The 14194-nt window shown below is 37.5% G+C and overlaps 1 protein-coding gene across 3 annotated transcripts in view; it reads left to right on the forward strand.

The window, feature by feature from the left end:
* QIL1 (MICOS complex subunit MIC13 homolog QIL1) overlaps nucleotides 1-7219 on the forward strand; it is a 49121-nt gene extending 41902 nt beyond the window's left edge. For all 3 annotated transcript variants that reach the window (XM_083129026.1, XM_083129025.1, XM_083129028.1), the window contains exon 3: nucleotides 6828-7219. In XM_083129026.1, the coding sequence (XP_082985152.1) occupies nucleotides 6828-7061 (234 nt within the window). In that variant the 3' untranslated portion in view covers nucleotides 7062-7219. The remainder of the gene's footprint in view (nucleotides 1-6827) is intronic.
* The last annotated feature ends 6975 nt before the right edge of the window (nucleotides 7220-14194 follow it).

The raw sequence follows: 14194 nt of genomic DNA on the forward strand, positions 1-14194 counted from the left end.
GCTCCAATTTCTTGTCTGCTTCGTGACGTGCATCCAAATTCGTGTGCGTGTTGTAAGCAATATCGTAATCTTTGCATGCCGCGTCCAACAGATTCACACCCTTGTCTCCTCTCTCCAATCTTTTCTCGAGTTTGCTACCCGGTCCGTAGTATTGGTAGCCAAGTAAATGCATCTCGAAAAATAACTTGTTGATGATGTCGTTCGCGAGTCCCTTTCCTTCGGCAACGTTCCAGAATCTCGGAGGCAGCGTGTTGATAATTTTGATCAGGTAGCCGATACCTTTGTCGTCGTTCACGATGAAGTTGGAAAATTTGCCAACATTGTAATTAGAGAGTAATGTTACCCCTACAGATTTTACTTCACAATAGAGGTTGTTGACACTCATCGAGACACACGCCCCAGAAGACGACTGGTGGATGGATAGTTGTGTATGCCAGCCACCAGTTGGGCCTGCGATCAGTTTAGTTGTTTTAAATTGTGAGTGTGTGTGTGAATTGAAACACTACAATTTCTTACCAAGTGGTAATATATCGACGTCTTGTAATCAGTGTGTCCTATTCCGAGTTCCAGTCAGGTCGCATAATCAATATTTCAGATTCCATTTTAAACATATCCCGAGTCGTCATTAGCCTATGTGTGCAAAAAATAATGTTAAAACAAACTCTTGACCTCAATAATACAAGTTGTGTATTTTCTTTCAGCTGTGGTTCCCTCTTTTTTTTTTTTGCGAGAAATAACAAATTAACCTAATCATTAACTCAACAAATAAAAAATGCATCTCTAAATTAATTAATAAAAACTGTTATTACACCCAAACCTCTATTTTATCGTAAATGTAAATAAAATATCATCTCACGTAGTGAAAACAATATGAAAATTGTTCTAGTAAGTGATATATGATTGTCAAACACATACATGAATACATTATGTTACAGATTCCACCAATGTACGGCCGCATCCGAATCGGCAGCAGATGTCACCTAGAGCACCGTTCCATCCGGGGACTCAGCTAGCCTCCGTTGTCCGAATTCGCGGCAGACATGGAGTCGGAGGGGAGAGCAGAGAGGCGCGACAGATGCACGCTTGAACTCGCTGTGACGCTGCGCTTGGCAGCCATATTCTAACTTTCATTTTGTACAGACAACATTTACTGATTAAAAATATAAAACTCAGTTATACTTTAACATTTTATCGATAATACTAAATATAGAAAAAATTGTAAATAATAAAATAGCTTGTTACATTTTTAATATGAGTAGTAAATAGGTTGAAATCATTGTCATGTTTGTTTGGCGTCTGCCTTCTGCTTCCGTGCGATGCGCCTGCGCCCCAGAGCGCAGTGGGTGAAGTTTGGGCTGACACCTGGCGGGAAAAATAACAACCGTACTACAAGAGAACATGTAGATTCGGACGACTTGGACGTGACTTCGACGGCACGTAAGAGCAACAAGAGAAAACAGGACGGAGCGCTTGCCAATCCGGACAGTTTCCGGTGAAATAATTATGATGAAATTACTTTCCGGTTCTCGTCGGTGAAACCTTTGATCGCACACCAGACACGTTTCAATGTTATTGTGAGATTGAAGTTCATCGCTGGATAATAGAAGCATTTGGTTTCGATTCGCGTAAGAGGCTGCCAATAGTCTCAACCTCTTCAACTATCTTTTCAAAAAAAAATATTTGATTACGTCTGCTCCTCGGTAAACATACGGTTCATCTATCCTATCCTGTCGCACAACAACAATATCCGAAACTCGAGACTTCGTGCAGTGTTGTGGAAGAAAATTCGGGGATGAAGAATATACATCACTTGATTTATTTCTTCTCTTGTTTTTTCTGAGGGCATATGCGAGTCTTATTCAAGAACTGGAATAATTGTGCCTTTCGAATCAAATTTATGGAGGGGTAGAAAAAAAAAAGCCAATATGGACAGGTTAGAAACAAGTGATGTTATGATGATAGTCGTCGCCATTTCAGAGTGGCAAATATTTAACAATAATTGTTGAATTTTATTTTAGGCTAGACATATTGACTTCGTCAATTTTATCAAAACAACCATTATTCATCCTCATCGTTGCCATTAGCCAAAATAGCCTCGCTTCTTTTTTTTTCCTAATTTTTCGTAGTGATCTCTGTTCACACTTGGCTTTTGTAGATTAACAAAAATCATCTGAAGTTTGAACACATCATACTGGTGCAAGCTGTTTTTGTGATTGTTCTCCTCGATTATTCAAAATATCTAATTTTCACATATTCAAATACACACAAGTGGAGGGGGTTCATGCCATATTAGTGATTTTAAATTGTATTCTCGGAGCCATGCACACATTTCCTAACATTGTTGCCTTGTAGTCGATGAGTTGTGCAGGTACAGCTGTGAAGTTGTTAATAAGACCCAACACAGACAAGTCACCCAACATTACTTTTCGACATAGATTTTTAACTAGAAAATTGTTATGATTACAGTACACCCATATCAGTATACAATAACAGGGTGCTATTTTTTCTGTTTCTGTTGCCAACAAAAGCAAATCTACAGACCACAAGTTCGAGAAATAAGACATTAACTATATTTTGCATACATGTAGGTGCGCCCCGCGAGGTGTGTTATTGGAAGACTCAATACATGTGAGCAGTAGAGTAAATTTTTTTTCTTTTATTTTGATGTCCATGCATTTATCTGAACCCCCTTGCCCAACCAAAACAAAAACTCCGGTCCTATCTGGAAACTGCAAAAACTGATATGTATGTTTATTCAGAAAAACTAACCATGAACAATACCGTTGCATCCTCCATGTGCATTTTCCTTGTTGGCTGAACGCGAAGATGCCCGAGACTGCTTTCGAAATTGCTTTCAGCCTCGCATCACGATACACCCGTTTTCTACAATTCTATTAGCCTACTATTATTATCTAAAACTATTTCATCACACACAATCACAAAAATAAAAAAAAATAACATTTCTCTCCTTCACTCGCTTTTAGCTATCGTCCAGTGTCCTTTTAGATAGCAGGTGAATCGTGACTAGCAAAAATATTGAAATCAAAATATGAATTATCCGTTATAACCCCTCCTCCTTTTTTTCTCTCCTCTTCTTTACATGCACGCTCGATAACATTGAAATAAGCAAAAACACACCGCTATGCTTAAAAAAAATATCCATTGTACAACTCTATAGGTCGAGGTTCATAAGCTTCGTACATCTCATGCGAGGGACTGCATATCTTGTTTACAGTTTATAGTGGTATCATATTCCTTCACTCGGGAGACTTGCAAGACAGCTCATTACTAGATCTGTTTTGTCGATATGAGAATGCTTGCTATCAGTAATAAAATTTTTATGGTGTTTAACCTAACAGCTGAGGGGGCAGGGCATTCCACATTTACCTTTGCTAGTGCAATAAATATCAATATTTTTAAGTTATGCAATAATTTTTGACATTATATTCATGTCCATTTCCAAAACTAGATTTATATACACAAACAACTCGCTCTTGCAATATATTATCTATTGTGAAAAATTCTCGCATGTTCGCGAAACAGGAAATACACGTCATAGCTTCCGTGAATCGAGCATAAAATTACTGGAGCACGCAAAATACCGTATGCCAAGAATAAAATATTCCAAATGCAGGCATCATGCACAAATAGAATAATCGGGTTGAATTTACAGTCTAAAACCACTATGTTCTAGCAGCAAGTATCAAAAACATGTGGTTAGGAGATTTTGATAGGAAGTGAGTGAAATAGTTGTTGCAAGTTACCTTTTAAACCCAGTACATATGTAGAAATATATTGCATATAAGCTGTCTCACTCTCTCCGTATGTGTGTCAGGTGGTCGTGTCGATCGTTAGTTGTATGTCACAGCTTAACTGTACTAGGTAATATTTTTACATGAGGTAAGTTAGCATACTCTGCAAGAGTATATGTTTCAAGCTTCTAGCTGTAGAAGATTAGCTTTAGCCTATTTGCAAAATATAAGTTTGGCTCGTCGAAAACAACTCAAACAGTGTTGCCAGCTGTAGGTTAATTTTCCCCGTTATACAATTGCAAGAGGTGAGTTGCTTATACCCTATCTGGAAGATGTGTCCATGGTTTATGTCGTAGGTTAATTTAGTTTGCAATATATCTTGTGTGTTGGCCCATACAAATAATATAGCTGCCTTTCTGCCTTTGAGTCACCTGTAAGGCTATATGTGAGTGGGCGAGTGAGGTTAGTTTAGTTTACGATAAATCAACCTGTCATGCTATATACTACTTTCTGCTTTTTGAGTTACCTGTAAGACTATATGTGGGTGGGTGAGTGAGGTTAGTTTAGTTCACGATAAATCACACTTTGAATTTGCTCACACTCTCTCTGTCTGTGTGTCAGGTGGTCGTGTCAATCGCTAGTTGTATGTTACAGCTTAACCCAAACTAGGTAATATTAACTGTACTTCAAAAAATAAAATTGTGTGTATCTCATATCAAACTAGAAATAAAAAAAATCAAACATTAAGCATTCATACAGATTAATTAAGCCATAAATTCAAAATTTTGACCCCCACACAAATCGCATTACATACATACATACATGTGGAAAAACAAAAATATGCTTTTTTTCGTCCCCGTAGTGTTTACAAGAGTCCCCTGTAAGTAAGACTAATCAGGGGTAGACCTACAGTTTCAAAAACCACTTGTGCGAGTATCGAATCCTTAAATACCACTGCGCCATAAGAGGGAGGAAGCCCAGTGAGAGGGGGTAGAAAGCTGGAAACATTAACACCGCTATTGCCAGTTAGCATCTTCTTCATCTTATTGCATACTTATCATCTTATAGAAGATTACGCCGTCAACTTGTAACTTGTAGGTTAGCCTCACCTGTGAAATATCATATATTTAAAAAACAAAAAAAATTGTGAAGCAACTAGTCAGTGTTGCCAACTCCTATTGGACAAATCTTCGACAACAACTCTCTCGCATAATTCAAGCACGAAGACTTTCGCGACAGACCTCGGTGCGAAAAATAAATTTCCCTACTGGTCCAAGCACACTCTTCCACGCATACAAAAGCATTTCGACAAGCACATGTGCAATTTGGATTTCACCTCAACAGTGCTACAGAATAACAACAATCCAGCCAATAAGACACCTCTGATCAAATTAACACTGCACACTACGATCAAAATCCAATATAAGTTAGTTCGATGCGCAAATTAAAAAAAATAATAACTCACAAAACTCTACAGAGGCATTAGGCTTTTGATAGCTATGACCGTTAGAACTGGTGTTGAGCACCCACGCACCCTGGCGAGGTTATAGAGGCCAGAAATCCAAAAAAAAAAACAATTATTATTTGTTTGTTTGCATCACAATACAAAAATAATAAGAAGCACGCGCACACATGTGTGGCACATCGTTCCCGCGAAGAGGTTTACAAAAATCCCAATATACATTGGCGCCCGGGACTTGGAAATAATGCATATTTGCTCACCACTGTTGCCAGCTATAGGCCTCTCTCTCTTCATCTTACAGCAATATTGGTATCTCTATCTTTTTTAGTTGTAGGTGGGTTGCCAACACACTCTAGTTAAAAATACTACATATTATACACGCACACACATACTGTGTTGCCATCCATCCACCCCTCTCTTTTACGGCAGTATATATTTGTTGCCGGCACTCCTTGCTAAATTGGCTAAACCCTTGCCAAGTAAAAAAAGCTGTAGGTAGGTATATGGCAGCATTGTCGGTTGTTTAACTCTTCCCTCTCTCTCTTTTTTTTTTTGTAAAAAACTATGGCAAAAATATCAGTAGGTTGGCAAATTGCTTTATGCAATTAATTAAGGCAAGCCTCAAGCAGTGTTGCCAGCTCCTTGCTTTAGGTTAGGTTAGGTTTGGTTAGGTTAGGTTAGGTAGGTTAGGTTAGGTTAGGTTAAGTTAGGTTAAGTTAGGTTAAGTTAGGTTAGGTTAGGTAGGTTAGGTTAGGTAGGTTAGGTTAGGTAGGTTAGGTTAGGTTAGGTAGGTTAGGTAGGTTAGGTTAGGTTAAGTTAGGTTAGGTAGGTTAGGTTAGGTTAGGTAGGTTAGGTGCAAGCCTCAAGCAGTGTTGCCAGCTCCTTGCTTTAGGTTAGGTTAGACCAAGATAAACCTTGGTGACTTTTTCGAGTAAAATGTTGGCAACACTCCAAGGCAAGCCTCAAGCAGTATTGCCAGCTCATTGCTTTAGGTTAGGTTAGACCAAAAACCTTGGTGATTTTTTCGAGTAAGATGTTGGCAACGCTGCAAGGCAAGCCTCAAGCAGTATTGCCAGCTCCTTGCTTGAGGTTACATTAGACCCAAAAAAAACCCTTGGTGATTTTTTCAAGTAAGAGGCTGGCAACACTGCAAGAAAATGAGGCTCAAGCAGTATTGCCAGCTTTTTGCTTGAGGTTAGGTTATACCCAAAAACAAAAACCTTGGTGATTTTTTCGAGTAAGATGTTGGCAACGCTGCAAAACAAGCCTCAAGCAGTATTGCCAGCTCCTTGCTTGAGGTTACATTAGACCCAAAAAAAACCCTTGGTGACTTTTTCGAGTAACAGTTGGCAACACTGCAGAACAAGCCTCAAGCAGTGTTGCCAGCTCCTTGCTTGAGGTTAGGTTATGCCCAAAAACAAAAACCTTGGTGATTTTTTCAAGTAAGAGGTTGGCAACACTGCGAGCCTCACCGAGCCTCATTTTCGGTTGCAGAACCCGTGCCACTGTACTACTGTAGTATTCTGTTGATACTTCCATAGTGTACTTCGTAATGGTCAATTGTGATGAAAATTCTTTCTGTGTCATATTAATTTACTTGTCCTTACTTACAGGCACAAATAATAGAGCCACTTAAAGCTGAAGATCTAGTGCTGCCTGCCAAACAATACTGGAACAAAGGCGTTTATGCCACCTGTGGCTTTCTGGCAAATTTCTCAGAAAATGCAGAGCAGTTAGCTGTGTCAGGATGGAAATATGCCATGCAGTTGTCGGAGGCATCAAAACAGAAACAGGAATCAACGCCAGAATCAAAGAAAGAAACCAAAGCAAATGAAGAGAAGAAGTAATATTGAAATGCTGTGAGATGTAGTAAATTTGTAAAGTGTACATATGGACTAAGACACGCAGTATTTTGTGTACCTAAAAGTGCATGTTCTCTGTAAAATTTCTGTTGAAGTAGCCATGAGTTAATTGGATACTACCGTTTCAATAAAGCCTAAAACTAGTCAGTGTTTCACTTGATATGAAGGCACCCAATACTGATATGTAGAATATGCTTGTATGAAAGCATCTAGGCTGCTTTGCAGAATTACTCCATAGGTACATGTTTGTGTTCTGAATTTATTTCAGATTTAACCATGCAATCATCATTTTGCACCAGCCTGCAGAGTTGTTGATACTTTAAAATGTTCTTGTCTTCTGTCAAAGTTATGATTCTTAACCTTTAGTGAACTTTAGGATACATGTCTTCCTGCTGTGGGTATTGCCGAATGGACAGCTGGGACAACTGTCTTCCCAGCACCACGTGGCAGCAGTTAACATGCCATTTCTTGAAAAGTATACATTATGTATCAATTTTGTCTTATTTCTTCATTTGGGCCTCCCCGATGGCATAGTGGTAATTTTGTCACCTTGTAATCAATGGGTCCCGGGTTTGATACCTGGTGGAGGCCCAAGTGGTTCAGATCCCACTTTAACCTATAGGTCCAGTTCGGATTAGCCTTACTGTGCATAAACTATAACTTTAATCTTTAAACCATAACTCAAATTATTTCTTCATTTGCAACACATGAACGTATGACATACTAATATTACAAACTATCCCTTGTTACTACTATTATTAACACGGCACGTTCGCGGCCACGTCGGTCGTAATGAACAAAACTGGTGCAAACTATTCACGATATGTTGGTCATTATGACCAAAACATGTGGCTTGCACTTTGTTTTCCTAGCATGCCATCAATCACGAGTATAACGATGATGCGCATAAGGCATGGGGAGTCGAGTGCACATAAAAGTGTTTTGGCTGTTCTATTTTTTTACAGGAAAAAAGGGAAATTTGCGAAATAAAGTCCAATTACCACTTTGGCACATGAGAAGGAATTGTTGAAACCACCCTGGCTGGGAACCTGATAACAATGGAAGTTTGAAAATTATAAGATTTCATTAAATCATATAACTAGAGGCCCATATTTTTGGTAAATAAAAAAGCAAAATTTCGGTACAAAAACAGAGTCAATTTCGGGTTCAAAAGCGGTAAATAAAATTAAATTTCGCTGTTATAGCTGTGAAAAAGCAGTATATAAAATGACATTTTGGTTTCTAAAATGTGAATATAATCCCAAATTTGATTAAAAACTGCACTTACTACACAAAATAAACATATCCCTTGTTATAGCATATTTATGTAGTAACCAGAGTATTAAGTTTATTCCTGTATAAAGTGGTCCATTTTTTCTTCTCAAATATGTACAGCAGATTTAATCAATTTTCCGTGAATTGCATAACTCGCAGGATAATTCTGACTTCAGAAAGTGTCGCGTCTGTAAATAAACTCTAAATTTCGTGTTTAAGAGTCTATTTCGTATTTTGACGTTCATTTCGCATTATTTCATGACAAGACAGGGTGGGAAAATGCACCCCACACCTTTCAGAAACATGGAAAATTAACACTGCAATGTGTTATTTCACATTTCGGGTTTTCATCAAAAACGAAATATGCATGCTTCTACATATAACCCATGTGTAAAAACTGTGTAGGTCAGCAGGACATTTAATGATATAAGTTTTCATAGTGTCTGAGATATTAAATGTTATTGTAAAATTTGCAGAATTTTAAATTTCCCACTCAAAACAGGCGCAGCTTTTACATTAGAATATTTTCCCTTTGAAAGTATCAACAGCATGTACGCAATTCTTGCCATGAGAATGGAACACACATCAGGCAATATACAGGTACCATTTTGAATCCTCACTTCCAGCATTGCTGGATGGTGTACACAGGATGTGCTCTCTTCTTCCTGGCATTTCAGTGGCACTGTGTAAAAGTATAGTCACGTGACAACTTGAAGTATAGTTTATAACTGTAAAAGTTCAATACTCTTAAACAATTACTAATGAGGGAAAGCTGTTGAAGTGATTATCTAGCATCAAACTGTCCTTTGATGCTTAAGGGTAGTGAAGGAGAAAAGGTTCCCAGCGATAGATTTCAGAAGCACAGATATCAGATATGCACCGTGTCCCAAAAGGTACTTTACAACTTTGAAGTCATACAGCACAACTTGTAATTGACATAGAGGAATATACATACTGTGTTTTATGTGATTCACCAATGCCTAAAGTTTTTTCTTCAGGTATTGAATAAGATGGTGCACCATCACACTGGGCCTTAGACGTGAAAGATGTCCTGGACAGCATATTTCCAGCACGTTGGATTGGAAGAAAAGGTCCAATTGCCTGGCCTCTTAGATATCCTGACATTACCCTGAACTTCTTTTTGTGTGGCTACATCAAAGACAGTGTACAGCACTCCTGTCATTGAACTTTATTTGAAGGCCATAATCTAAGCTGCCATTTCCACAGTTGACAGGATGTGGACAGAGTTAGTATTTTGATTAGATGTACACTTCGCAACATCTTATTTGACCGCCCAGAAAGAATTCGAAGTCCCGAAATCGTAAACTTAGCAACATTGCACTTCAGCTCCAGGTGAGAGTAGCCAACTTTGAGTAGGTCCTTCCACTAGACGAAAAACGCTGCGGTGATAGGTTTTCAATTTAACCCTTTCCATGAACTTAGAAATTATAAACCGCTATTGTAATACACAATCAAACAGAAATAATAAATTGGAAAAAGAACCTTCAAGGATATTTGCGATTCTGCTTGCTCGACTTGAAATTTGGGGGGTTTGAAACACTGAATAGAGTTTTTCTCCACCTGGAGGAAATTGCCATCAAGTTTGTGCAGAAAGAAGCAAATTTGTGAGGAGTTTATGCGACATTTTATTTACAATACCTTGCATAATATCGAACAGTTCTCAAAAACATATATTTTACACGACTTGTCGAGAAAATGTGCTTGAAACACAGGAAGGTGGGAGTCTTCGTAAACGTCAACATGTTTTTAAGGGTATAACGTCATTAAGTTAACGTAGAGCCCATGCACACTTGAGGGACGTCCCTTCTGTGCATATTTCCCCTTAGAAGTTGGACATTTCCAGGATTTAAAAGTTAAAACTTTTCTTTTTAGTTATTGTTCATATGTTGTGTTAACACACACATCATGATTAATTCACAAATCACATATATGTATTCAGGATGCAAAATGTAATGTTATTTAAGTTATGTATTGTTTGTTCTTCACTGACACCTAAAATATTGATTATTTGATTTCGATATACTAAAAAAAGATATACAGTTATGTTAAGTAGTGATGTAGTGCAGTACTGTAACGAAGGGGAGTGTTTAATGAGTTCAAATTGCTAAGATTGGTAATTTTATGTCCGTTCCTTTGTAATGACTGTTGTCAATCCCCTCACCACCATCTTACCATGCGTCTAAAACTAATAGTAAATCGCTAATTAACATAAATAAATTGTTATTGCGACGAAGGCCGATTCGATAAGAAACTACTAATAAGTATTTATATAGTGAGTGACAAACAAAAAATTCAAAACCTCATAATGATCGTTAATTCCTCACTGTTATGTATCTAAAATGTTTGTCTTCTTTGGACAGAAAGTACGAGTATCAGATATAACAAACTTTCTACACTAACTTTGCAATATTCGAAACCACCATTACAGACTTAGCTCTATGTAACTTGATTCTGCGCATTCGACGTGGCATGTGACTTCCTCCTATCATCGAAATAACTTTCTCTTACTATTTCCTTTCCTCTCATGAAATACAGAGACCAATGTTAACTTCTTAGCACGGTGGATAAACTTTACACCCAACGATATACTCCTGAAAAAAATCCTGCTTAGGTGGAGAATCGAACGTACGACCTCCCTCGTAAGAATCAAGCATGCTACCTCTTCTCCACGTAGCTCATGTTAAAATTTGCTACCAGTTTGAAGAAACCAATTCACACATAATGTCATATCTATAATTTCCTCATGGCAATTTTCATGAGGAAACGAATTCAGATAAAATCGAGAAACGCTGAAAGGGAAAAATGATGAACATGTCTATTGGCGTTTTGTCATATTTTGTAATTGTGTAAAAATTCCGTGTTTTGAATAAGCAATCGTTTAGTTACGAAGTATTTTGTTGTTTGTTTAAAGTAGGAACAGGAGAGCGAAAAGAAGTCATTTGAACCAGGCCCCGTTTGACAATAAACTTCAGCTTTTTTCCAAAGACTGTATGAAAAGAGAGAGGAATGTATGAAATATAAAATATGTGTGAAATTAAAACAATGGAAACCTTGAACGATAATACTAACGAACTTCAAACTATGAAAAACATATTTTCGTGGTGGAAAACTCCAAGTCATTTTCGAAATATAAACTTGATGTTTTTCTTTATTATGAAGTGGAGATATGGGACGATACGATCAGCAAGAAAATTTTAAGTAAGCTACCTCCAACTTTTTCAATGGTCATAATTACTAATTAGGGTCCGGAAGTTGATGAATTTTTTTTTTTTTCTGACCCTTAGAAGCAATGATAAATCTGATATCATGTCCGTTTCCCTTCAGTTAGAGCCGGAAAACACTTTCTATTTTACATTTTTCTCTTTTTTTTTCTTTTTTGCATTTTTCGGCCTTTTTTGGCTTTTAGTTTATTGGTCAGTATTTTTAACAGTTTTTGTTGCATTTTTACTTATTTTTGAGGTTTATTTTTCTCCTCCCCTGTTGTTTCGTGCATTTTAAATGCATTTACTAGTAAAACTTACATATTTCGATTTCTTGACATTTGCTAAAGCAAATTCACCATGAATCGAAAATACGGTCAATGGAAAAGCATAATATTATTCTTAACTGAAATGTTTGGCAATGGATTAAAATACTTTGTGTGAAGATCTACTTTGAGGTTCTTTTTCTGGACCCTATTATCGCTTTAATCTGTAGTTTTAAAGTAAAATTAGTCACAATATTAAATGCAATTACACTCTGGTATACGCGAAGCAGAACTGTATTTTCGGATGCTGGCCGATTACAGTATCATAGAAGACCCACTCTGAAAGGAGATGAATTGGTTGATTTGGTGTTTTAAGTCAACTTTATGCATAGTAAGGATAATCGGGACTGGACCTACAGTTTAAAGTGGGATCCAAACCGAGTGCATAAATTAACGTGAACCGTGTGGTGTAGGGGGATCGTTTGCTTATGGAATGGAAGGTCATGGGTTCAAACCTACTTCTTTGCAAAATCTTTTTCGGGAAGTAAACGGCTTTGGACGAGAATGCTTATCTACGTTTCTTGGATATTTCCGTTGATATTTATGCGATTTATGTCCAGCATTTCCGGATGCAGAAAGTTGACATGTAAGTTCTTAATATGTTTTAACTTATAACAGCTGAATGAAAAAGTATTTCCTAAAATCCTGCCAATCACTGAAAGATTAAAAACATTAGTAGAAGCATTACTTGAGGCATGCACACTGGCGACGATTATGGAGTGTGAAGGGGCAGATGACCCAGCACTATGCTAAACATTATCTACCAAGGGAAAGAAACTGTCCTTGCCCTCTCACCTCCCCCACCTTGCCTCATCAGTTTTGAAACCCAATAGTCGCCACTGAGCATGCATCGCATAAATATTTACAGTAATATCATATAATATTATATTACGTTATTAGAACACTTCGTACTCGGTAAATAAAAAGGAAAAAATAATAAGGAAAGGGTGGGATTTGAACCTACGATGTTTCGATCTTGACGAAAACAGAAAAAAAAAAGGTACTGTCATCTAACCAACTACGCCAGGAGATTGCTAACAAAAAGCTCAGTAAAACACGTTAATCTCAGTTGAAGCAACATTGTGCAGGAGTTTCGAACCATTTTTCGCCAAGAACGAAGGAAACAACACACTTTGCAGAATCGTTTGGTGTTGTGCAAGGTATCTTTACTAAACATTTCGCATAAAATCATCATAAATTTGCCTTCTAGCATTCAAATGTGACCGCAATTATTTCCAGATGGATGAGGACCAGTTCAGTGTTTCACAATGCACATACATTTTCCTATTTTCAAATTCAGAACGAAGAATCTTGAAATATTTTCAACATTCGTATTTCTACTTAACATTTGTTTGTCTACTCATATATTTTATTACTGCTTTAGGGTATCTTTACTTTATGAAATGTGAAAGAATGAAAAAAAATCACAAGAGCGTTTTCATTCAGGAAGACGAAATGTTGCAAAGTTGGCTACTCTTAGTTGGCTCTGAAGCGCTATGCTGCCAAATTTACGAATTCCGGACTTTGAAATTTTTCAGGGCGGTCAAATAAGATGTTGCGAAGTGTACAAGCCACCAGAGGTGCGCATGTTGAAGTGGACTATTACACAATTTAGCAACACCCTGTATAACATTGTTGCATGTGATTCCTTACACAGGGTGATTCATAATTCCCTCCGGAGTTTTGAACATTTATAGCACAAGAACTATAAAAATAACACATACAGCAAAAAGGTACATATCAATACACAAATAATCCCTTCAAGTTTGCACTCGTAATAGACCCATCATGTAATTGTAGATTTAGCTGCTAGGTGGCAATATATTGGATATTCTTCTCGAGATGACCCTCCTCTTCTGTGGCCCATGCTTACTTGACATAACCCCATGTGATTATTTCTTTTGGGGTTACATTGAAGATTGTGTGTTTGTGCCCCCTTTGCTTCATGATTTAATGCAACCTTTACAAATGATTATGCATTCAGTCGCTGGTATTGACCATATCCTGGGACATGTGTGGCAGGAACTTGATTTCAGGATTGGTGTCTTCTGCATCACCAGGGGCAAATTTGGAGAGATTCTTTATGTACTGATGTACACATTTTTGCTGTATGTGTTATAGTTCTTGTATTATAAATGTTCGAATCCCAGAGGAAATTGTGAATCATCTTGTACGTAGAGCACCTTGTGTAATGTTGAAGTTGCACAAAACAATCAATTATGTGTGGGTAGAGTGATACCTTGCAGTTCATTATGTGATGCTATGCTGACCTTTCCTACTTACATGTTCTCTATAT

The sequence above is a fragment of the Lepisma saccharinum genome, chromosome 9 (genome assembly GCF_977018435.1).
Source record: "Lepisma saccharinum chromosome 9, izLepSacc3.1, whole genome shotgun sequence".
In the NCBI taxonomy this organism is placed as follows: domain Eukaryota; kingdom Metazoa; phylum Arthropoda; class Insecta; order Zygentoma; family Lepismatidae; genus Lepisma; species Lepisma saccharinum.